General features: G+C 46.4%; 1 protein-coding gene across 2 annotated transcripts in view; it reads right to left on the bottom strand.

The window, feature by feature from the left end:
• The window catches only part of STK26 (serine/threonine kinase 26), a 61,413-nt gene extending 41,140 nt beyond the window's left edge, over nucleotides 1-20,273 (bottom strand). Inside the window, exons 1-2 of one of the 2 annotated variants that reach the window (XM_035102018.3) lie at nucleotides 19,747-20,273; nucleotides 19,078-19,225 (exon numbers count right to left, since the gene is read on the bottom strand). In XM_035102018.3, coding sequence (XP_034957909.1) covers nucleotides 19,078-19,119 — 42 coding nt within the window. In that variant the 5' untranslated portion in view covers nucleotides 19,120-19,225; nucleotides 19,747-20,273. The remainder of the gene's footprint in view (nucleotides 1-19,077; nucleotides 19,226-19,746) is intronic. The other variant, XM_035102019.3, reaches the window with a different exon arrangement.
• Between the last annotated feature and the right edge of the window lie 6,133 nt (nucleotides 20,274-26,406).

Below are 26,406 nucleotides of genomic sequence, written 5' to 3'. Positions count from 1 at the left end.
AATGGTACTTTTCGACTTACGAATTTTTTGACCTACAAAGGTGCCTTTGGAACGGATTAAATTCGTAAGTAGAGGCACCACTGCACAGAATTGCAAAGGCCCAGGGAACTTGTGCACTTCAAACTAGGTCTGAACCTGGAACATGTTCCAATTTGTACTTTTTTTCAGTACAAACCACAGCAGTTGTGCAACATTCCCAGCTTGCCTAATTGTTCCTCTTTAGAAACCAGCTGATAATTGTTTTCTTCAGCGCCAAAACTGTTCTAAAGCCTCATGAAATTTCCCACTTCTAACTTTTCATCCCCAGCTGTACCCCACCCCAAGGACTGGATGCTACCAGAAAAAGGCAAGTGTACTATTACAAGAGGAGAATCAGGATGTTTGTAAAAAATCACCTCTCAAAGATAAAGACGTTCTGACCTCCTTTGCCTGGTCCTCGGACCGCAGTCAGCACAAAGAGTCCTCGAAAAAGAGTACTTTGCAGTATGCTGCTTTTATTACAAGAACAAAAACTTCTCCAACCACGACCAACAGCTTTACACATCAAACGCAACCAGCTTTCTACCCTTCAATCAACCAACCCAACCACACCACCAAACACCCAAACAGATCATCCTATATATACAGTGGTACCTCGCAATACAAATGCCTCGCGCAACGAAAAACTCGCAAGATGAAAGAGTTTTGTGTTGCGCGAGGGACTCGCAAGATGAGGTTTTCTGTGGCCGCCGCTTCGTCTTGCAAAGCAGGGCCATAGAATGTAGGAAGAAAATGTAGGCGGCAAAGGAAGATCAGCTGTCAGTGCGGTAAGCTGACAGCTGATCTTCCTTTGCCTTCTTCCCGCGCTACAGCTGGTTCCCCCGGGCTTGTCGCCACCTGCCTTGGCAAGCCCCGGCAAGCAGCGCCCGGAGTCGAAGCACGGCGGGCACTGCTTGCCGGGGCTTGACAAGGCAGGCGGTGACAAAGGATCGGAGAAGCCTTTCGCAGCTAGGGGGGAGAAGTGAAGAGGAAGGGATCTTTACTCTCCACTTCTCCCCCCCACCCAGCTGGGAAAGGCATCGGACGGGGGATCGAAGAAGCGCTTTTCCGATCCCCCGTCCGATGTCTGCTCTGTGGAGGCGGGGGGGGGAGAGAAGTGGAGAGGAAGGGATCTTTACTCTCCGCTTCTTCCCCCCCCCCCAAAGCTGGGAAAGGCATCGGACTTCAGAAGAAGTGTGCATGCACACAAAAGCTCATACCTACGACAAACTTAGTTGGTCTCTAAGGTGCTACTGGAAGGATTTTTTAAAATTTGTTTTGTACTTACAGTACAAGCTATTCTATGTTATTTATTTTGGGGGCACAGAGAGGCCTGAAAGAAGGCAGTTCCCTAGGGAAGATTAAAATGCTCATTTCAAGATTGTTATTTAAATAGGATAGAAAACTAGAGGTGGACTTCCGGTAGATCGCGGAGCTGCCATCAGTCGAAGGTCCGTTCGGCAGAGCAGACCTTGGCATGTCAGGACGGGGGAAACCGCTCCAGCACAGCAGACCCCCCCTAAAGAACCCTAAATTGAGCTTTTGGGGGGCATGGTCATCCGGCGGGCGCAAAAAGCGAGCTCATCCCTCCCCGGCAAGGTTCTGTTTGAGCCCCTGAGAGCGAGGGAGTCGAAGCCCCAGCGCATTGGATAAAGACGCTTCCCCTGACAGCGCGAAGCTGCAAGACTGAGCGAATTCAGTGGTCAATTCTTCCAAAGCAACCTTTAAATTTAAGGACTACACCGTGAGTAATCTGAATATTGGGTTTAAAAAATGGAAGGAATTGGCCACGGGAGAAGATTTAAATACGAATATCTCCCCCATTGAGAGAATTGAGAAGCAGTTAACTTTCCTGAAGCCGGAAAGATATTTAGAAAGCTTTAAATTCCCAAAGATTGGATTTAAATAAAATCCCTGTAAAGATCTGTTTTGGACTGGAGAAATCCCCCTTGTACGCTGGAGTCGGCACCCTGGAGGGATCAGCGAGCCACCATTATGACGTCACAAAAGAAAGGAATTTGTTTACTTCTTTGAGGTTGTGAACTGTCAGCAGTGAAGAGAACACAAATTATATGACAGTGAACAATAAGATTGTTAAATGCTCTTTCCATAAATGGCTATAAGAGTATTAATGTATGAAGAAGAACTGATAATGCTAATTTGCAACCAGTTTGGATATAACTCTTGTTTCTGAAGTTTGGAGATATAAACTGCACCATTTCCTGTTTTGCAACCTTGGCTGTGCCCGTGAAATTTGAGACGTGTAAGATGCCAGCAGACAAAACAACACCTGACTGTTCTGACTTTCAAGAGGAACTCTTAAAATTGTTATGGGAAATCAGAAGCGAGGTGCAACAGAATACATTACAGATTGAAAAAGGATGAACCAGCAGTGTGTGGAAATGGAAAAAAGAATGGACATACCAGGGAGTTTAGAGAAAGGAAAGAAAGTTGAACATTTAACTGTGTTGGACAATGCAAATGATCTTAAAGAAGAAATGGAAGGGAAAGATCAAGTTGTTGTAAAAAATCATCGAGATCCAGCATGGAACATTGTTCTCTCCGGGGGGGGGGGGGGGACAAGACCCAAGCTTGGGTCAAAAGGATCTTTAAAAAGAATTGGGAAAAGATCAAGTTGATGTAAAAAAGCACCGAAATCCAGTATGGAACATTGCTCTCCCAGTGAGAGAGGGAGAACAGGATCCATACTTGGGTCAGAATTTAAGGGGAATAAAAATTGACAAAGGATTGAAAAATGGTAACTTTAGTGGTTGCCATTTTGTAGCATTCAGAGAATTAGGGAGGCAGCAGGAGGGAAAGAAGGAAGTGTGGATGTTAAGTTGTGTTAGAGTAGCAGTGGGGTGAGAAGGAAAAATGGATTATTATTTTTGATTGGTAAAGATGGACTGAAACTGGATTGCTTTCTGGAACTTGCTGAACCATCTGGGAAATTCAGAGTCCAGGAGGGGGGGTAGAATTAGATGTAAATGTTTAAATATTAGGATAAAAGAAGTAATGTTTAAATTTATGGATATTTTTGGGAAGTAGTTTTAGGCTAAGGGGAGAAATAGAAGGTAGCTGGGTGGGAAATTAATTATAGATTAGGAATAATTGATGAAATGTTGGTAAGGATGAGGAAATGTTGATAATAAAAATGTGGATAATGAAGAGGCAAGTGTTAATGAACTAGAGGAAGATGAAAAATTGTAAGTTGTGGAAAATGATTTAAGCTATAATATGAAAATTGCTAAAGATGAATTAAAAATGTAACCAGAGGGGGGAATCGAGGAAGTCCATATAACAATGTTAAACAAGATAGACAATAAGAGGAGATATATGTATTGTTCCTGTTGTTATTCTTTTTTCTTGTTTTTTCTTTTTTCTTTTTGTATTTTTTCATTTTTATAAAATGAATAATTTTTTTTTGGGGGGGGGGAGAAAACTAGAGGTGGAAAATTGCCTATAAACGTAGATCTCCAGAGAACACATGAACCCACTAGAACTGCCTTCAAGAAGCCATAAACTCTCACACTCCATTCCCCTTCCGTAATGTGGGGATGATACTGACCTAACTTGATCTTATTACAGCTTGCAATAAGGAGGTCTGTGAAACACTTTGAAACCTTTAAAGTGCAAGATGGTAAGTGCTATGTTTAAGTAATCATCAACATGCTTGTAGAACCATATTAAGACTTTCAAAAAACGTTTATGAATGTTGTCAGTTGCACCCTCAACTTGAAGCAAATCCTAGCTACTTGAAAGCTGCTTTATGCCCATCAGCATGCGGAGATATTTAAATAATACTACCAAATTTAGTATAAACTAGCTGGCCAGGCCACATATTGCTGTGGCCCAGTGAGGAGGAGATATCCCAGTGGAGGACAGTAGGATAGTCCCCTCTCTGCTGTCCCCAGGGAGTTGTGGAGTCTTCCCCCTGTATATCCACACCTTGGTCCCCACCCCTGGGGTGGTCTGGGTCTCTGGGTGGTGTGGGTTTTTGGGAGGTGGAGTGGAGGGTCGATGAGAGGGCAGGGGTTCTGGGGTTTCCTGGTCCTGGTAATTGTGGGGGTGGTGGGGGTGAGGGATGAGGTGTGAGATGGGTTTGTGGAGGGTTGTGTTATGGGGTGGGGGTGGTGAGGGATGAGGAGGGTGTTTTGTCTCTGGGTGGTATGGGTTTTTTGGGGCTGGAGGGGAGGGTTCTAACTCTACAACCTTTTCGAGTCCAAGGACCACATTCCTGTGTGGGCAGCTTTCCAGGGATGCCAGTGGTGAGCAGGGTCAGAAGCAGAATTGCAACATATGACTCTTACCTTTTTATGGTAGGTGACATTGTAGCCATGCCAGAGGTTTCTACACACACCCCATTCAATCCTCCATCAAGGTCACAGTTCAAAAATACATTCCATACTGGCAACACCACCCAAGGTGTATGTGTAACTCGGAAGGCACCCCAGGACCTGGAGCGCCACATTTGGCCCCAGGATTGAGGTTACCCATAACTGGTCTATAGTTATCTCCAATACAACAAAAACACAGCAGTTATCTGTAAGCTAGGGAAAGGATCATATCCACCATGTTCAGGGAAGCCTTAACAAAACAAATATTTACAGAGAGTTTAAGGATATCTGTCATGTCAGTATCTTCACTGGAATGTTTGAGATGTGACACTGCCCAATAACCTGGTGATTCTAGTTTGAGATTTTACACCCCTGTCATGAGTCAATATTCTGTTGTTTGCTTGTAACACTCCCATATTCTATCTTAATGTGCTGAGAAATCTTAACTTGCCCAGTAGAAGAATCCTTTTGTTTTTTCTTACAGTAATACCTGCATTGGAGACATGAATTCAGTCATGCAAAATATGGAACACAAATTACAGTAGGTAGCCTCAAACAAAGTAGACAAGGAACTATTACCACACAGGCGGGGAGATGAAACATGAAGCGGTATGACTTGTAAGAAGGAAATCTCTTTGACCTTTGTATGTTATATGTCACTGTTTTACTTCCTTCATTAGTTTGGGTCAGGATTACTTTTAAAGATGACGAAATCAAAATCTACATGAAGATAATTTAGCAAGCATTAGTGCACCGAATAATGTATCCACCAGTTCTGTAAACCAGCCAAAGCCTTAGCATTTCCCAAATTCAATGCAATACTGTAAATTTATCTAGGCTGGTATCTCATGGCTATGAACAACCAAGGTGTCACATTGGTAGCAATATACATTTGTGAATATTGTGAAGCAACTAGACAATGATCCAATACTGCTAGAAAAGCTGGACTACCCATGAGACATGGGTCCAACTCCTAACAGAAAATAATAGCCTATTGCACTTAACCAGTGTCAAATGCCAAACTCAACACTGCAAGTGGCACTACTCTAGTGACAGATGCAGTTTGTAAAAGGGGAAGAGCCCCTTCTATGCTGCAGAAGGCCATGAGTTACCCCTTGACGTCTGCAGACAACCAACTGGGAACCACTGGTTTAAGAAATAATATAATTTGCCTTTGCTTGCAACTTTGCAAGGAGTAACTGAATAGTCCTGAAAAGTATTTTGCACTTGAAACTACAGCTGATGTTTTCTGTGAAAAGCAGAAGTTTGGCATGTACATAAACTCTTACATCAGCCCTCAAAACAGGAAGGTTGTTAGCAATATCTGTCTGACACTGAGCAGTCTATGCAAAATTAATTTGTGTTCTCAAGTCTAACAAGTTAGCAGGACTCAACATCACAGAAACATAAATCAAAATTTAACGTGAGTAGCTGCTCCAGAGGTCACACTGGAACACCAAGCTGCCTTCCAGAGTGGGTTGTCTGAGGCTGCAAATTAAGAACAATGTTTCTACCAGTCTATAGCTTTGTGAACACCCACTTCAGTCAACACTGTTTGATCCTCCCTGCTATAATGCTAAATAAACTAAAACTCAAGAGAAAAACAGTGCCTTTTCTCCTGACAAAGCAGAGTTCAAAGCTTGATCAAGATAACAACAGAGCAGGAATATCAAGAAGCACATAATTATTAACATGAAGCACTTTACAGTACTTTTAAAAAACGTACAACAAATCATTAGCCTTCATTACAACAAAGCACATAGTCTGAAAGTTTAAATGAATATTGATTTCTCCCCCAATTAACCATTTTCAGGGGCTCTCTGCTCTCTATTGTATTTGGAACCAGTACTGCAACCCTGACCACATCTGGGTTGAAAAGTGTCCCAATAATTTTAAAGAGTTTTCCATCCAACTAGGTATTCTCAGGATTACAGCATTAGCCCTCTCACTAGTGTCTGGTTGTATGCTAGAAATTCTTTTCTTAGTTTTATTTCTTTCTAAACTAGTTACAATACAATGTTCCACATTATTTTTGTTATCTTTAGAACTATAATTAATCTTTCTACAGGTAGGTAGCCGTGTTGGTCTGGATCGAAGTAAAATAAAAAAAATTCCTTCAGTAGCACCTTAAAGACCAACTAAGTTTTTATTTTGGTATGAGCTTTCGTGTGCATGCACACTTCTTCAGATACAGTGAAATGGAAGTTTCCAGGCACTTATGTAGAGAAGGGGTGGGGAGGGGTGGGGAGGGGGAGGGGGGATCACTCAGAAGGGTGGTGGAAATGGGTGATTGACTGACTGATAGCTGTTGATGACCGCAAACGACTGCAAATGGTTTTGCATGAAAAAGCAAGGGTTGAGATGGCTGAAGATCGCTTATCATGTATAATGAGATAAGAATCCGATATCTCTGTTCAAACCAGGTCCCTCCATGGTTTTGAGCTTGGTGATAAGTTGCAATTCAGCAACTTCTCTTTCCAGTCTATTTCTGAAATTCTTTTGTAGTAAGACAGCTACTTTGAGATCTTGTATAGAATGTCCTGGGAGATTGAAGTGTTCTCCTACTGGTTTTTCTGTCTTCTGGTTCCTGATGTCAGATTTATGTCCATTTATCCTTTGGCGTAGGGTTTGGCCTGTTTGTCCAATATAGAGAGCTGAAGGGCACTGTTGGCATTTGATGGCATACACAATGTTAGAGGATGAGCAATTAAATAGTCCTGAGATGGTATGTTGGATGTTGTTGGGGCCAGTAATGGTGTTGTCTGGGTGTATGTGGCAGCAAAGTTGGCATCTGGGTTTATTGCAGGCTCTGGTACCAGTGTCCATGTTAAGTCTGGTGGTTGTATTATTGTGGGTGAGGAGTTGTTTAAGATTGGGTGGCTGTCTGTAGGCAATGAAAGGTCTTCCTCCCAGAGCTTGAGAAAGGGAGCTGTCATTGTCCAGGAGAGGCTGTAGATCTCTGATGATGCGTTGTACTGTTTTAGCTTGGGAGCTGTATGTGATGACTAGTGGTGTTCTGTTATTTTCTTTTTTGGGTCTGTCTTGCAGCAGGTTCTCTCTAGGTATCTGTCTGGCTCTGTTGATCTGTTGTTTAACTTCATCAGGTGGATATTTTAGTTCTAAAAAGGTTTGCTGTAGATCTCTTAGGTGAGATTCTCTGTCTGTGAAGATGTTGGCATACTGTGGGGCCATGCGGGTGCCCATGGCTGTGCCGCTGATCTGCACAACCGCATCTGTTCCAACTCTACAGACAGAGAATCTCACCTAAGAGATCTACAGCAAACCTTTTTAGAACTAAAATATCCACCTGATGAAGTTAAACAACAGATCAACAGAGCCAGACAGATACCTAGAGAGAACCTGCTGCAAGACAGACCCAAAAAAGAAAATAACAGAACACCACTAGTCATCACATACAGCTCCCAAGCTAAAACAGTACAACGCATCATCAGAGATCTACAGCCTCTCCTGGACAATGACAGCTCCCTTTCTCAAGCTCTGGGAGGAAGACCTTTCATTGCCTACAGACAGCCACCCAATCTTAAACAACTCCTCACCCACAATAATACAACCACCAGACTTAACATGGACACTGGTACCAGAGCCTGCAATAAACCCAGATGCCAACTTTGCTGCCACATACACCCAGACAACACCATTACTGGCCCCAACAACATCCAACATACCATCTCAGGACTATTTAATTGCTCATCCTCTAACATTGTGTATGCCATCAAATGCCAACAGTGCCCTTCAGCTCTCTATATTGGACAAACAGGCCAAACCCTACGCCAAAGGATAAATGGACATAAATCTGACATCAGGAACCAGAAGACAGAAAAACCAGTAGGAGAACACTTCAATCTCCCAGGACATTCTATACAAGATCTCAAAGTAGCTGTCTTACTACAAAAGAATTTCAGAAATAGACTGGAAAGAGAAGTTGCTGAATTGCAACTTATCACCAAGCTCAATAATAATAATAATAATAATAATTTATTATTTATACCCCGCCCATCTGGCCGGGTTCCCCCAGCCACTCTGGGCGGCTTCCAAAAAAAACAGAAATTCTAAAATACAGAAATCCATCAAACATTAAAAGCTTCCCTAAACAGGGCTGCCTTGAGATGCCTTCTAAAGGTCTGGTAATTGTTCTCTTTGACCTCTAGTGGGAGGGCATTCCACAGGGTGGGTGCCACTACCGAGAAGGCCCTCTGCCTGGTTCCCTGTAACTTGGCTTCTCGTAATGAGGGAACCGCCAGAAGGCCCTCGGAGCTGGACCTCAGTGTCCGGGCAGAACGATGGGGGTGGAGACGCTCCTTCAGGTATACCGGACCGAGGCCGTTTAGGGCTTTAAAGGTCAACACCAACACTTTGAATTGTGCTCGGAAACGTACTGGGAGCTCAAAACCATGGAGGGACCTGGTTTGAACAGAGATATCGGATTCTTATCTCATTATACATGATAAGCGATCTTCAGCCATCTCAACCCTTGCTTTTTCATGCAAAACCATTTGCAGTCGTTTGCGGTCATCAACAGCTATCAGTCAGTCAATCACCCATTTCCACCACCCTTCTGAGTGATCCCCCCTCCCCCTCCCCACCCCTTCTCTACATAAGTGCCTGGAAACTTCCATTTCACTGTATCTGAAGAAGTGTGCATGCACACGAAAGCTCATACCAAAATAAAAACTTAGTTGGTCTTTAAGGTGCTACTGAAGGAATTTTTTTTATTAATCTTTCTACAGATTAAGTATTCCACATAAATACAGTGGTGATCTTTATTTACATCTTATCTGGACCATGTAGTCTTCAAAGGGGTGTTTTTTTTGGGGGGGGTCTTTTATAAACAAGTTTCCCACAATCTTCTGGAGTCATGAGCAAGAAAGAATGGCTAATTTCATTCTGAAGTTTTTGTATTATTGCACCACTTTCTCTACTTGACAATAATTGCTAGTGCACATGTTACACTTCATATGCTTAATATTTGTTGCTTTTACTAAAGGAGTAAGCCTGCCTTCATTTTTTTACTATACTCTTTTAAATATTTCTATTGTGACAATTGGAGTGCACTCTAAAAACAGCCTTAAAAATAGTATTCTACTGACCTGTTCTTCAGTACAGTATCAATATTAGCCTCCAAATTCCTATTGGCCAAAACAGGAGTTCTGTTTTTGAGCTATAAACTCCAGTTAAACCTGAAGAACCATCACAGACTGAGAACAAGCTGTGAATTCCATCCCACCACATGCAACACAACTGGAGTGTTGGCGAGTTTACAAGCACAGCCTTTGCATAGATATGCCAACAAACATGATTTCAATCTGACAGATATCGCTAAAGGCTGAAGGCAAGTTCTAATGTTTCATCCAGGAAAAGTAGTTGTACAGTACCTTGGTTTTTGAACAGCTTAGTTCTCAAACGTTTTGGCTCCTGAATGCAGCAAACCCAGAAGTGAGTGTTCTGGTTTGCAAACTATTTTTGGAAGCCAAATGTCTGATGGGGCTGCAGGAGATTCCTGCAGCCAATCAGAAGCCACACTTTGGTTTCCGAACCTTTTGGAAGTCGAACAGACTTCCGGAACAGATTCTGTTCGACTTCCAAGGGATGACTGTAATGTGAACCAAGGGCTGTGAAGCTGCTACATTTTCTGGGGGTGCATAGTTCCAACACAGCTCCCCCTTCAATTGAACAAGTATTCCTAAACTACTTCAAACCCCTCCAGAATGGCATCAATAAGGTTGGAATCTCAGTTTCCCCTCATGGGTAGGTGGTTGGCATGTTCAGGAAATAGCAAGTTACCTGTTCAGGATGGTGCTGCACTGGCTCTGAAGGAACAAGTGCATTGCTTGGAGTACTCCTGAAAACACATTTGTAGCTAGAGGCCCAAGTGTCCTCTGTGGTTAGGAGTGCCTTTTATGAGTCTCATCTGGTTCGTCAGGAACTACAGCCTTTCCTGAACAGGGAAAGTCTCACCACTGTAGTTCACCAAGTGTTAGCATCCTCAAGGCAAGATTACTGTAATGTGCACTATGTGGGGCTGCCCTTGGGTCTGGGTCAGAAGCTCCAGCTGGTGCAGAATGTGGCAGTCAGACTGCTGAAGGGAGCTCCTGGTTGAGAACACATGAAGACATTGTTAAAACAGGAGCACTAGCTGCCCACTTACTACTGAGATTGGGTCATGGTTCTTGTATGAATTTACAAAGCCCTGAACAACTTAGTTGTAGGGTGCCTCAAGAATTACTTGAACCCTTACATCCCAGATCAATCACTGAGATCATCTGCAAGAGCATCACTGGTCATTTCCCTGAGTTGTTAAGGCTCATTTGATAACAAGAAACTGAGTATTTTCATTGGCTCAGTCCTGTGAATACTCTGCCAATGGAAATTCAGCAGACACCTTCTGTGCCATATTTTTAAAATGACTGCTACAAACTTTTCTATTCTGCCAGGCCTAGGTATGCAGGCAATTAAGAACACATTCTTCTACAATGGTTAATTGATGTCTGTTTTTAACTTTGTTATGGTTTTCACTGTACAGTTTTATGTTTTATTTTTATAGCATAGCAGTATATAACTTTTTTTAAAAAAGAGTTCCCCTGATGGGATAAAAAGGCAGATAGAAAGGCATATCTACCAACCCTCCAAATTTTGTAAAAGGAAAACTTATCTATATATATATAAATGTAGAAACGGTGGAATTGTGGGCTCCACTTTTCTCTGAAACCGCTTGACCGATTGTGTTGAAATTTGGACACAATGGTCCACGACACTACCCGAGTGTTTGTATAACCTCGGATTGTTCACATCTCATACCTAACAAAGGTAAAAACGTGTTTTTACACAAACAAAAATAGCGCCCTCCAGTGGCATAATCTCCACAGCTCCTCCTCCTCCCTCCCCATGGAGACTAGCCCACACCCCACAGACCCCGCCTCCGCCACGAGCTACACCAGCCAGGGAGATCCATCCGCCAACAATATCGAACACAGCCGACACCACCACGGCCGCCTCCTCGGGAGCAATGCCGCCTCCTTGGGAACAAGTCCCCTCCCTTGGACCCTGCCACACACCCCGACACAAGCCTCACTGCCGCCCCAAACTCCCAACGCCCATGAACCCAGCTCGATCCATACCCCGCTACGCCTCCTGAGACCACAACCGTCCACTCCCCGAGACCCCCGACGGAAATGGACCCAGACCACTGTATACCTCTCCCCTCCGACCCACATCCGGACCATCCACGGACCAAACACCCTCCTCATCCCTCACCAACCCCCACCCCAGATCACAATCCTCCACAATCCCACCTCACACCTCTTCCCTCCCCACCCCCACCACCCCACAATACCAGGACCAGGAAACCCCAGAACCCCTGCCCTCTCTTCAACCCTCCCCTCCACCCCCCCAAAACCCACACCACCCAGAGACCCACACCACCCCAGGGGTGGAGACCAAGGTGTGGATATACAGGGGGGAGACCAGAGGGACAACAGAGGGGGGGACTATCCTACTGTCCTCCACTGGGATATCTCTCCCTCACTGGGCCACAGCAATAACTCCAGTCAAATTCAACTATGGGGTGCAGTGCTCATCTCTGCGTTCAGGCCAAGGGAGCCAGTGTTTGTCCACAGAAAGCTTTCCGGGTCATGTGGACATCATGATTAAACCGTTTCTGGAACAACAGGACACCGTGATGGAAGCCAGAGCACACGGAAACACTGTTTACCTTCCTGCTGCAGTGGTGCCTATTTATCTACTTGTACTAGTGTGCTTTTGAACTGCTAGGTTTGCAGAAGCTGGGATAGAGCAATGGGAGTTTCCCCCGTCATGCCAGAGGCTTGATGGTTTAGATCACAGTGCCACACACACACACACACACACACAAGAACCAATGCAAGGAGATAAGTCTTCGCCTAGAAGAGCTTACAATCTAACATTCTACACAGGGGAATAACTTGAGAAAAACTGCCTGTATGGTAAAAATGTATATTTAGCTACTGCTGAGAAAATCCATACCTTCCTCTAAAACTAGGAACTGAGGTTTGAAGAGCTGTAGAGGGTGGTAGTAGAATATTATAGCCAAGGAGGGAAGAAACATCTGTTGTTTTCATTTTTGTTCCCACTGGTTTTAATCTTACCTTGACATTTTAAGTTTTGCTTTAAATTGGAGTTTTTTAAAAGCATCTCTGGGGACCTTGGCTTAGGTCCAAGATACCTTAGGGACCAGCTTCTCCCATGCAGCCAACCTACTACCAAAAATGTGATGGAGAAACTCTTATCTATGTCCCAACTATGGTGTACGTTCAGCTGCTGGGGCTGAGTGAAAGTGCCTTCTCCATGGCTGCACCTAAATTAACGAATTATTTCCATTGAGAGGCTTGTATGCACCCTGCCAAAAGCTTTTTGCCATACAGTGAAGCACTTTGCTAGGCAGGCAAGACCACAGATACTTAGCAATTTCTAATGTTCTACCTACAGCATTATCAGCGGCTGCACCAAGGTTGTGGAACATGTTGCTGCATGTTGGATGATGAACATACCATGAAAAAGTTGCAAGCTATCACCTATTAAAGTCTCCGAAATGTTCTTAGATATTGGGAGTGGGAGAAGGGGAGAAGAGGACTGTACAGAACTTGGAAATTCAAGGTCTGCAACAAAGTTTAATCTTAATGACATTGGTAGAAAAGTGTCAAAGATCACCCTGTCCCAACATGAGCAAACCATGTAAAAAATACAGAATCACAACAGACTTAGCTGAAGAATCACTGTGCCCCTTATCACAGAATTCACAGAAGAATTCAGCAACAACTACAAAAGTATTTGTTTCAACAGCTGAATGATTCCTCTGGGCCACATCCAGGAAGGCAGATTCTCTTACAGTACTGTATATGCAGCACCAAGATCCTTTGTCACTTAAAACTCATCATGCATAGCTACCAAATATATTCTGCGAGCATAGACCTATGCTTTAAACATAGAGCTGCGAAAGGCAGCTTCCAAGATCCACATTTTAGCACAGAAAATCAACAGGCATTTGGCTTGTATTGCACTGTGGGTGAAGCAAGGTGAGATGGGTTGTATAATTCATGGAAGCACTGCCATAATAAATCTGTAGGAAGCAAACTGTGGCAAGAACCAAGGATGACGCCTATAAATCTGATTTCAAGTCACTTGAACAGCATTCATTAAATAAAGGTATGTTTTGGGTATCAAAAAGTACTGAATAGCTTCTACAGTCACCACAAAGCTAGGTGTCCACAACAGGGGTGGAGAACACACCAGAACTCTTTACCCAGACCTCAGAACCCTCCCCAGGCCACATCCCTCACCAGTTCTGTTTTGTGCCCCTTTCTACTGTTTTAATATGGTTGAAATGTGTTCCTCAACTGTGATAATGCTCTTTTTGCCTGGACAGGAAGATGGTTTTTATATGGTTGAAATTTAGCCTACTGAACAAAGGGTTTACCCTGTCCACTTTTATGTCTGGCCCAATGTTAGAAACTCATACCGTATATGAAAGCTAGGAGGCAAATGCCTCCTGGAACCTGGGTTACAGGCGCAAAAACAGAATGGCTAGTCACCCCCCCCCTAAAAAAAACCTATGGTTTGGTATTACATCTCAAGGAGCCCACTGTGTTCCACTGTAATCTTTGAGATATGGGCAAAGCAAGGAAGTGTGAAATAGCCAAAACATTAAGCTAGAGGAAGCCAAAAGGTATAATTATATCATTAACATCTAATAACTACAGACTCAAGAGAACTTTGGTCCACTGTACCCAATTATAATTGATGCTTTTGAATTATGGTGCTGGAGGAGACTCTTGAGAGTCCCATGGACTGCAAGAAGATCAAACCTATCCATTCTTAAGGAAATCAGCCCTGAGTGCTCACTGGAAGGACAGATCCTGAAGCTGAGAATCCCTGGACTCCCTGGGAAAGACTCCCTGGAAAAGACCCTGATGCTGGGAAACAAGGAGAAGGGGACGACAGAGGACGAGATGGTTGGACAGTGTTCTCGAAGATACCAACACGAGTTTGACCAAACTGCGGGAGGCAGTGGAAGACAGGAGTGCCTGGCGTGCTCTGGTCCATGGGGTTACGAAGAGTCAGACATCACTAAACGACTAAACAACAACAACCCAAATATACACTAACTTGCAAACTTTCAAACATTTATGCTTATGGATTACTAACTGCTCATCTTTCTTACATAAAACTTACAACACAATCCTATATGTATCTACTCAAAAGTTAAATCCACTAAAGTTCAATAAGACTGACTTCCAGGAAATTGGGCAGAGGATTGTAGCCTCAACATAAAATCTAATGTCACAGGAACAGAGGATGTTACTTTATAGCACATCAGACCAAGGGCCAATCTGCAGTATTATGAATACTGACTGGTTCATCTAATTGATTTCTCTACCTGGAAACACCACAGGCTGAACCCAGTAGCATATGCTGGTGTGGGGCACCAGTTCTTAGTTCAGTGTTTCTCAACCTTTTTTGGGCCATGGCACACTTGTTCCGTGAAAAAAATCACGAGGCACACCACCATTAAAAAAGTTTAAAAATTTAACTCTGTGCTGCCCTATATTATAATTATGACTGTAAGAAACACTTGCCAAATATTGCTTTCCGGAGGGTCAGTGTTGTGTATTGGCAGCCGCCAGGCTCGTTTGCACTGAGCTTTGGGAAAGAGGAGGAGAAATATTGCTTTCCGGCGGGTCAGCGTTGTGCATTGGCGGCCGCCAGGCACGTGACAATGCAAATCGCCCTTCTCGTCGCCGCACGTCGCGGCACACCAGCCAGCGTCTCGCGGCACACTAGTGTGCCGCGGAACAGCGGTTGAGAAACGCTGTCTTAGTTGACCTCCCGGCAGGTGGGCTATCTCTGCATACTGTGGGGAAGAGTGGGAGGGGCAAAGCAGTTGAGAGGTTAGCACTGCCTAAATGTACTGGAAAGAGCATCTTATTGGCTCTGCTGGTGCGCTTGTACATAGCCAAACTACCTGCTGCCTTGCCCCTCCCAGGAACCAGCAGCAACCCACCTGCAAGGTCAGGTAAGCCCCACTCCACTGTTTGCTATCGAATGAAATAGGAAACTGGTCAACACTGCGCCACGCACCTGTGACTCCCGAGTCTTCCCCGGTCTCCTGCCCCCTTCCCCCTTTGTTTTGACAGATTGGGGGAGGCTCAGGAGTAGAGGTCAGGCGGCCATTGCCCAGGAGGGGTGCAAGGCCCGCGGTTTCTCTGCCATGCAAGGTGCAAAGCCATTCTTTTGCACCCTGTGAAACATAAATGTGGAGTTTCTTAAAACTCCTGAGCCTCCAACAGTCAAAACAAAAAGGGAAGGGAGGCAGGAGATCTATACTGCCGGACATACCTGGTTCCCCTTCGACAGTGGCAGCGGCAGTCAGCAGCCCAGAGCCAGCCTGGTAGCACAGTTAGCTCTGGCTGGCTTCAGGAGCTGCTCGCTGCTCACTGCCATGGCGCCCACCATTTTTCCTCGCCAGAAGTCCCCATATGATGTGTTGAGCACAAGACACATCATATGGGGACTTCTGGAGGGGAAAAAATGGCAAGCAGCTCCTGAAGCCAGCCAGAGCCAACTGTGCTACCAGGCTGGCCCCGGGCTGCTGAGGCTTCCGTTGCCTGCCACGTTTCCCGGGGACAGATTTTCAAATCTGGGGACATTCCAGGGGCAAAATTTGTCCAGGGACAGATTTGCAAATCCGGGGACTGTCCCAGGGAACGTCTGCAAACCCTAGGTTAGAAACCAATTACTTTGCCAAAGTACCAAATTCTAGAGCAAGATCTTCGAGCTGCATCAGTTTCTAGCAACCTTCCAAGGAGCTCATGTGATTTTTTTTTAGATTAATTTATAGTGGCCAGCTCCTTGATGCATATGATGGAATTAGAGAATGAAAGTAATTGGAGGGTTCGTTGACCTTTTGAGACATGCTAGATTTAGTTCATAGAATCATAGAGCTGGAAGAGACCACAAGGGCCATCCAGTCCAACCCCCTGCCAAGCAGGAAACACCATTAAAGCATTCCTGACAGATGGTTGTGAAGCCTCCGCTTAAAGACCTCCAAAGAAGGAGACTCCACCACACTCCTTGGCAGCAAATTCCACTGTCAAACAGATCTTACTGTCAAGAAGTTCTTCCTAATGTTTAGGTGGAATCTTCTTTCTTGTAGTTTGAATCCATTGCTCTGTGTTCGCTTCTCTGGAGCAGCAGAAAACAACCTTTCTTCCTCCTCTATATGACATCCTTTTAAATATTTGAACATGGCTATCATATCACCCCTTAACCTTCTCTTCTCTAGGCTAAACATACCCAGCTCCCTAAGTCGTTCCTCATAAGGCATCGTTTCCAGGCCTTTGACCATTTTGGTTGCCCTCATCTGGACACGTCCCAGCTTGTCAGTATCCTTCTTGAACTGTGGGGCCCAGAACTGGACACAGTACTCCAGGTGAGGTCTGACCAGAGTAGAATACAGCAGTACTATTACTTCCCTTGATGTAGATGCTATACTCCTATTGATGCAGCCCAGAATTGCATTGGCTTTTTAGCTGCTGCATCACACTGTTGACTCATGTCAAGTTTGTGGTCTACCAAGACTCCTAGATCCTTTTCACTTCTAGACTCCTATATATATCCTAGTTGACAAAAGAGCGCAAAGGAATCAGAATCTTTTGATCCATAGAGAATTTAAAGAGATAAAACTGGTCAACAAAAGGGAACCCAAATTAAAACCTACTGATCCTACCAGAGCACCCTTGGTGGTGGTGGTGGTTGTTTTTTTTTAAAAAAAACCACAGGTCCTTTTGATGGGTTTAGTGGCCTTACACAAACATTCAACAGATTAGCAAATAACTCGGGGAAAATGCATCATACTAAAGCACATCCATCCAAAGGTATACAGTTCCATAATACTAGCCGCATTCGTCTGTGACAACAAAATGACAAAAAGTGCTTCCTTTATTTAAATTCATGCAATCACCATGGACAGACAAGCATTACTTACAGGTATAAATCTTGACCCAGTTGTAATGCTCCCGTTATTGAGTGCACATTATGGAATGCACAACTTCCATACAGTGGTACCTTGGGTTACAAACGCTTCAGGTTACAGACTCCACTAATCCAGAAATAGTACCTCGGGTTAAGAACTTTGCTTCAGGATGAGAACAGAAATCGTCCTCCGGCGGCACGGCGGCAGCAGGAGCCCCTATTAGCTAAAGTGGTGCTTCAGGTTAATAACAGTTTCAGGTTAGGAACGGACCTCCAGAACAAATTAAGCTTTTAACCAATTCCTGGTTCCTTAACTGGGAGTCTGTATAGCAATAGAGACCAAATAATGCTTAATGTTCAAGTAAGACTATCAAAACACTTTTTCATGTTCATAGGTAGTGCATGCAGCAGTGAGCTGGCCACATAAATCCTACCTTAGCATTAGTAAAAGTGGAACCATTTTATAATCTATTTCAGTGCTCAAAACAAGACATGGCACTTAAAAAATCCAAAACAAAAGCACAGCTTTACCTCCTCCACTAGGAAAAGTGAGTAAAAGGACAAGATGGGGTCAGTTGCTGCAAGATAAGGTACTAGTAACTCTATTGAAACATTCTGGGGTTGGTCAGTGCTTGGTGCAAACAAGCTTAAGCATGAATTTGGCAGGAGCAGCTCAGCAGCAGTTTAAGGCTGCTGACAGAGATGTTCCATGGCCAATAGCAACTCCTCAGATGTTTTCGCATGTTTCAAGCATGAAACAAAAGACATGCCACAAAGTAGTAACAGCTTCCTCCTCACATCCCAAACCTCTTCTCCCTTCAACAATGATAGTGAATATTGAATGTGTAAGTGTATGTCTAGAGACAATAGGTAAAACAAACACCAATAGATGTACTGCTGGATGAGTGTTTAATTGTTATTGTATTTGTTTAAAAATAAATTTTATTTATATACAGTGGACCCTTGGGTTACGTACCTCTCTGGATATGTAATCTTCGGGTTGCGAAAGCAGCAAACCCAGAAGAATTTTTCTGGGTTTTTGCTGCTTGCGCATGCGTAGTAGTGCTCTATCATGCCACGTGCGTGTGCAGAAGTAGCGCCTCTGGTTATGGATTTTTTGGGGTGTGCACAGACCCCTGGAACAAATTAAATCCATTTCCAGAAGATGTGTGTGTGTGTGTGTGTGTGTATGTATGTGTATATATATATATATAAACTTCCAATAATGATAGAGCTCTACAGTCATAATGTAGGCAGAGCTTATTGGAATTTATTTAATAAAATGTATATACCATACATTTATTATTTAATAAAATGTATATATTTGACCAAACTATGGGAGACAGTGGAAGACAGGAGTGCCTGGCGTGCTCTGGTCCATGGGGTCACGAAGAGTTGGACACGACTAAACGACTAAACAACAACAATACACCACTTGATTGCAGAAGTTTCTAAGTGGTTTAACAAGAATGAAAAGTGGTAAAAACATAGAGTCACCTCTCAAGTGCTCCTAGACTGGCCCCCCTTTTGCAATGTCACTCTTGGACTTCTTGCGGATTTTCTCATTTAGCGATACTTAAGAGTACTAACACCAATCCAGTTGAGCAAAGGCAAGTCAGAAGCTGGTATGCAGCAACTGCCCCAGTGTAACCCACCCTCCCTGCTTTTCACCGCAGGGGAGCACCCAGCCCTCTCTCACCTGCATGCCAGGCACCTGCATGGCGACGGGGGAGTGGGCCATGGTGATCTCAACCCTCCCCTTGGTCTCTCTCCTCCTTGCAGAGGCCTCTCCTCCTGCTGCCGGGTAACCACGGCCTCTGCTATTACTGCTTCAGCTGCAACCGAACCTATGGGTGGAGGTTAGGGGAAGGAAGCAGAGCATTAAAACACCTTCAGCTGCACCTTAGCCTGCTCTGCGGACCTCAACACACTCCTTTGCTGACCCCGCCATCATCCTCCAGCCCCTTCATTTGGCTCTCCTCCTAGACTACTGGTGTCGGGTGGGTGTGGAGTAATTCACCACAAACACACACACACACCCCATTTTAAACCCACCTCTCTCCCCTACCTTGGCCACCCTTCCGCCCCAACCAATCTGCAGATTTCCCTCTAGGTCCGCTCCTATACCTCACTCTTTCTTCTCTGCCGCCAGCTGCCTCTACTTTGGAGCCCTTGGTCTTTCGCGGGGCGAAAAGAAGGAAGAGGAGGAAAAGGGCACCCCCCCACACACTCCCTCAGCTGTCAGATTTTCCACTCAGAGGCCTCTATTTTGCTGCCCCCTCCGCTCAGTCTCAGCCCCATCCTGCCCCCCCCCGCGCACCCTCCACGGAGCTTCCCCGCTTTGTGTCCCGTCCCTTCCGCGGCCCACCTCGGCTCTTCTCCGTGCTCCTCGCGATCTCGCCTTCCGGGCTAGCGGCGTGAAGGAGCCATCGGCCAGGCTGCGGCAATGGTCGCCCTGCGGCTGCTGCTCCTCGCGGCCTGCCCGGCTCGGACGGCGGCGGCGGCGGCGGGTGCTGCTCCTCCTCCTCCTCCGCCGGCGGCGGCGCAGCAGCCCATGACCCGCGCCCTCCGCGGGGAAGCAGGCAGCAGAGGCTCGGCGGCGGCGAAGGAGGTGGGCGCAAGAGGAGGAGGAGGCCCCGGCGGGCGCCAGGCGGAGTCGCCTCAGGAGGACAGCGCCGCGGCCATGTTGGCGGGGACAGGGGGAGAGGAGGAGGAGGAGGAGGCCGAGGCAGCTGCCTCAGCGGGGCCCGAGCCCTCGCGCTTTCCCGCCGCTCCCTCCCTGCCTCGCTCGCGGCGGCGGCGGACTCCGGCTTCCGAGTCGGCCCAGCGAGGCAACGGCAGAGACTGATCCGCGGCCTCCGTCTCAGCAGCGTCACCCTCTGCCCGCCTACGGGGAGGGGACACCCGCGGGGGGGGGGGAAGAGAAATTGGGCCGTGGGGGAGGGGAGAGAATCGCGAGGTGGGGGGGGGATGGGGTGCCCAAAGTGCGTTTGGGGTGCGCGTGTATCCTGGTTGAGAATGGTGAGGGACAGGTGGGGTGGGGGGTGTCCGAAATGGGGGCGGGGAGACGAGGAGGCTGTGAGGCGAATTGTGAGGGAGCGGTAGAAATTTGTGCCGGGTGAGGGAAAGTGAGTGGGGAGCGCTGAGGGGGAAATACAACCACAATTGGTTCCGGAAGTCTGTACTTAAACTGAAGCGTACTTAACCTGAAGCGAACTTCCCCATTGAAAGTAATGGAAAGTGGATTAATCCGTTCCAGACGATTAAAAACACCCCCTAAAACAGCAATTTAACACGAATTTTACTTTCTAATGAGGCCATTGATGCATAAAATGAAGGCAATAATCAATGTACTGTACTATAAAATAAATCAGACAGTATTTTAGGTGGAAAAAAATTAACATTTATTTCTTACCTGGGCTGATGATGGTCATTGTTTGGATGGGGGCTCAGGGTCCTCTTCCACAATCACATTGCCTTCGCGGAGCCATGGGAGCGCCTCTGCAGCTGCAGCCCAGTCTTCAGGCCTTCACGGAGGCCTCCGTAGGCCTCGGAAACCTCGCTTTACTTACGTCCGGGTTACAGTCGTTCGTAAACCGAAAATTCGTAAACCGAGGTGTTCGTAAACCGAGGTTCCACTGTAATGGGATGCTCTGGTGGAGGGCCGGTGAGGATGTGAGGACGGGAAGAACGAGGGGCAGCTGGAGGGGGGGTGCCCAAAAGATGGATGTGAGGAGAATTATGAGGGACAGCACGGGGGGGCAGCTGAGGGGGAAATGGGGATCCCTAGATGTGGGGTGCCCTGGTGAAACTGGGGGGGTCGCTGTGGTGGATTGGAGGGCAAAAGGGGCTCATGTAAACTGGGGTGGGGGAATTGTGAGGGGCAAAGTAACAGGGGAAATGGCAACTTGGGCTGAAGGGGGGAATGCCGTGGGGAGGTCAAGTAAGAGAGAATATCGTGGGGGGAGGCTAATGGAGGCCTAATTGTGAATGCACAGGGGGAATTGAGGAAGTTCAGGGGTGGGGTTGGGGAGTACGCAGAGTTCCAAAGGAAAGTGGGGTGCAGAGGCGTGGGTGAATTAGGGTGCTGAGAAAGACCGGAGGGGCAGGGCATGGGAGCTCAAAACAACAGGTGTACACTGGGCTAAAAGAGAAGCCATGGGGGATGTTGGGGGACTCGTAGGGTGAACTTCAGGGAAAGTAGGGGACACCCGTGGGGAGAGGTAATATTTTATTATAATTATACTAACTGCTTTGTCCAGAGTTACACTGGCAACATAGAGAGAGCCCTGCCCTCAATGAGCTTGCAATCTAAGATGCAGGAAGGGAGACAAGGGTATGAAATGGAAATGCTGAGAAGTGTTCCACTTTGTGGAGGATGGTGAAGGGGCTAAGACTGGTAAAAGCCCTGTTGAAAAGGTGGGTTTTGAGGATGGGGGCTAATGGGGAAACTGGAATCCATAGCTGAGTGAGCATGGCCTGCGAGAAGTATGGGAGAAAGCTGAGAGAGATTTGGGCCTTTAATTGAGTGAGCTGGAGGGAAGGTGCAGAGGCTGAACTGAGGACGAGCATTGAGAAAAATGGGGGTCCAGGGGGATCGAGTAAGGGAAAGCTGAAAGTGTGGGAGCATGGAAGGGGAGCATGGATGGGAAACCTGTGGCCTTTAAGGTGTTGGACTCCAGTTACCATCATCCCCAGCCACAAGAGGCCACAGTCTGGGATGATGGAGGTTGTAATACAGCTGGAAGGCACCTTGAATGGTACTGAAAGGGAGCACACATCTTCCAATTTTTAAAAAATTGGTACTCACAGTGATTTACATGTGCAAAGGATGATTGCATCATATATTTATTTATTGCATTAAAAGTTGTTTCTGTTTTATATTCCACGTTGCTCAGGTGGGACACAGGCCTCACAACAGCTCTGTGTCGTAGGTTAGACCAGGGGTTGCCAACCTGGGCATGAAAGCTTCTGTTGGCACTTCAGACTCTGAGCTTTCATCTATATACAGGTACGGTATATAAAAATTGCAGAAACAGTGAAATTGTGGGCTCCACTTTTCTCCGAAACTGCTTGACCGATTGTGTTGAAATTTGGACACAATGGTCCACGACACTACCCGAGTGTTTGTATAACCTCGGATTGTTCACATCTCATACCTAACAAAGGTAAAAACGTGTTTTTACACAAACAAAAATAGCGCCCTCCAATGGCATAATCTCCACAGCTCCTCCTCCTCCCTCCCCATGGAGACTAGCCCACACCCCACAGACCCCGCCTCCGCCACGAGCTACACCAGCCAGGGAGATCCATCCGCCAACAATATCGAACACAGCCGACACCACCACGGCCGCCTCCTCGGGAGCAATGCCGCCTCCTTGGGAACAAGTCCCCTCCCTTGGACCCTGCCACACACCCCGACACAAGCCTCACTGCCGCCCCAAACTCCCAACGCCCATGAACCCACCCGATCCATACCCCACTACGCCTCCTGAGACCACAACCGTCCACTCCCCGGATTGTTCAACAGACCGCGACTCCTCTGTAAATCCTGACCACACACGGACCTACCCCCTTGAAGAGACCACACCTCCACCCGAGACCCCCGACGGAAATGGACCCAGACCAATGTATACCTCTCCCCTCTGACTCACATCAGGACCATCCACAGACCAAACACCCTCCTCATCCCTCCCCACCCACCCCATAACACAACCCTCCACAAACCCATTTCACACCTCATCCCTCCCCACCACCCCACAATACCAGGACCAGGAAATCCCAGAACCCCTGCCCTCTCATCGACCATCCCCTCCACCCCCTCAAAAACCCACACCACCCAGAGACCCAGATGGGGACCAAGGTGTGGATATACAGGGGGGAGACCCCACCACTCCCCGGGCACAACAGAGGGACTATCCTACCGTCCTCCGCCTGGCCAGCTAGTTTAAAATAGAATTAAGTCTCTAGGCCTCTTAGAAAGTTATGGGGCAAAATTTACATATGACTTCCAAGTGATTTCTGTGAGGTGAGAGTGGTATGACTGCCTTGTATATTTTTTTACTTGTACAGTGGTACCTTGAAAGACTCTACATACGAATTTTTCTTCTTACAAAGGGGGGAAATGACCACGCGCTTACGTTCACGCCCTCACTACCGCTGCTGCTCTGCCAGCCTTCTGCCGGCCTCACGTGATTCCCCCCCCCCCGCTGCTCTGCCGGCCTCGCGCGATTGAGCCCGCGCTCACCCCCGCCGCTGCGAGGCCGGCCTTCTGCCAGCCTCAGGGGGCCAGGTCCTTGCACGATTGGGCCCTCGCTGCCCTGTGCTTGCTGCTGCCGTGGGATCAGGGCCTCGTGGGATCGGCCCCCGTCCCCCGCTGCTGCTGCTAGGCCGGCAGCTGCTGCGAGGCCGGCCTGCCGGCCTCGCATGATTGGGCTCTCTCCGCCACTGCGGAATTGGGCCCTCGCTGTTTTGTGCTGGCTGCCGCGAGGCCGGCAGAAGGGCCTTGCGGGATTGGCCCCCGCCCTTCCGCCGCTGCTGCTGCTGCGAGGCCGGCCTTCTGCCGACCTCACATGATCGGGCTCTCTCCGCCGCTGCGGGATTGGGCCCTTGCTGTGTTGTACTGGCCGCCGCAAGGCTGGCCTTCTGCCGGCCTCACGGGATTGGGCCCTCACCACCAACACCACCGGCGGCCTCCCGCTGGCCGCACTATCTGCCATAGGGCCGGATCGGGCCCTCACCACCACCACCGCCGGCCTGCTGCCCCACGCTCGCTGCTCCTCACAGGCCTCCTGCCTGCCTTTAAATTGCCACTTCTTCATTCATCTGTGACATGTGCAAAGAAGAAAGCGGGAGGGTTTTCAAATGTGTATCAAGTAACCATACCCATCTTTCTGGACAGCAGGATCTAAAATCAATGGAAAGAAGCACATTGTGGACAAGTGTGCACTCAAACTACTTGTTTTTGCTTTAAATGGATAAATGTGTACACAGCCTTAGGGGACCATTGTTTGGATGAAGTCTGTAACCCTTTTTCTGTAGAAGTTCCTCAGCAACTGGTGCTCAGTAGCATGCTGCCTATGAAACAGGAGAGTACCATAAAATTAATCTGGATATCTTTTAAGAGGGCTGTAACAAATGCGACTAATGCCTGAATTCTATCAGCAACTCATGGCTTAAACCAATACAGTACTGTTTACATATCTCAGAATGATATCAGTTAAGCAAGATGAATTTTAACAAGATGATTTTAACAAGGAGAAATGTAAAGTACTACACTTGGACAAAAAAATGAAAGGCACAAATACAGGATGGGAGACACCTGGCTTGAGAGCAGTACATGTGAAAAGGATCTAGGAGTCCTGGTAGACCACAAACTTGACATGAGTCAACAGTGTGATGCAGCAGCTAAAAAAGCCAATGCAATTCTGGGCTGCATCAATAGGAGTATAGCATCTAGATCAAGGGAAGTAATAGTACTACTGTATTCTGCTCTGGTCAGACCTCACCTGGAGTGGTACTGTGTCCAGTTCTGGGCACCACAGTTCAAGAAGGATACTGGCAAGCTGGAATGTGTCCAGAGGAAGGCAACCAAAATGGTCAAAGGCCTGGATACAATGCCTTATGAGGAACAGCTTAGGGGGCTGGGTATGTTTAGCCTGGAGAAGAGAAGGTTAAGGGGTGAGATGATAGCCATGTTCAAATATATAAAAGGATGTCATATAGAGGAGGGTGAAAGGTTGTTTTCTGCTGCTCCAGAGAAGCGGACACGGAGCAATGGATTCAAACTACAAGAAAGAAGCTTCCACCTAAACATTAGGAAGAACTTTCTGACAGTAAGAGCTGTTTGACAGTGGAATTTGCTGCCAAGAAGTGTGGTGGAGTCTCCTTCTTTGGAGGTCTTTAAGCGGAGGCTTGACAGGCATATGTCAGGAATGCTTTGATGGTGTTTCCTGCTTGGCAGGGGGTTGGACTGGATGGCCCTTGTGGTCTCTTCCAACTCTGTGATTCTATGCCTATGCACTACCACATGAGATTTTTCCAAGTTCTCAATAGTATTAAAACTTTCAATTTACTTTGCTCCCTTCCCATCCTGTAATAACAAATTTGTTTGCAGACTGACTGAACTAAAAGCATAATATCCCTTAGTCATCTGACAAACTGTCCTTGTTTCTCTCTCCCAGGTAGAACATTTTGTGATAAATGGTTTTGAGGGCTCATACTACCGTGTTTCTCCGAAAATAACACACCATCTTATATTTATTTTTTCTTTCAAAAAAAACCACACTATGGCTTATATGCAATATTTACACATTTTAAAGTAAATTAACCATTGAAAAGTAGGTGTTTCTAAAATAAAACCCAGCCTTAATTGTAGTCTGCAACATTTCAGGAAATTCAAAAGTACCCATTCATTGGATTTCTGGATGTCCATTGAGCTATTGAACAGTCCTTGGCTGCTTTGAACCCAGTAATCCTCAGCTGATCCAAACCCAGAACCCACCTCGGACACCCAACCTACAACATAGAACTCACGTTCACTTTTGATTAGTACTACCGTAATAACACACATTGCTAATCCTAAATGGCAATTAAGAAGAATACTGGAGAAATAGTGTTACTTTGGTACAACTATTACAAGGGATATTTTGCCCCATATGTCACCTTTCCTGTGTATATAATGGGGTACATAATCAAAGGAATGGGGGAGGACAGGTAAAGCCCACCTTGGGAAGTAGTCTCTGTGCCACAAAGTTATTTTTGTCCAGTAGAAGTGTTGCCTACCTAACCCTCTTTCTGGTGCTGCAGTGCCAGCAGCACAGGCAGCTAGCTTCCTTGGTGAGTTTTCTGTTGACCTTGTAGCTTCAGGTTAAAAGCAGCTTAAATATCCATTTTGGTTAAGCAGGAATCAGCCAAAGTGTAATGTGTATTTGGAATGTTGTCTTTATTACTATTTTTTATAAAGTTTTAAATTATTGCTTCATTTTATAATGTACTAGCTGGCCGGGCCACACATAGCTGTGGCCCA

This window comes from Zootoca vivipara, chromosome Z2, assembly GCF_965207765.1.
Source record: "Zootoca vivipara chromosome Z2, rZooViv2.hap1.1, whole genome shotgun sequence".
Classification (NCBI taxonomy): domain Eukaryota; kingdom Metazoa; phylum Chordata; class Lepidosauria; order Squamata; family Lacertidae; genus Zootoca; species Zootoca vivipara.
The sequence above is the reverse complement of the archived record's forward strand: the minus strand, read 5'-3'. Positions and strand labels throughout refer to the sequence as shown.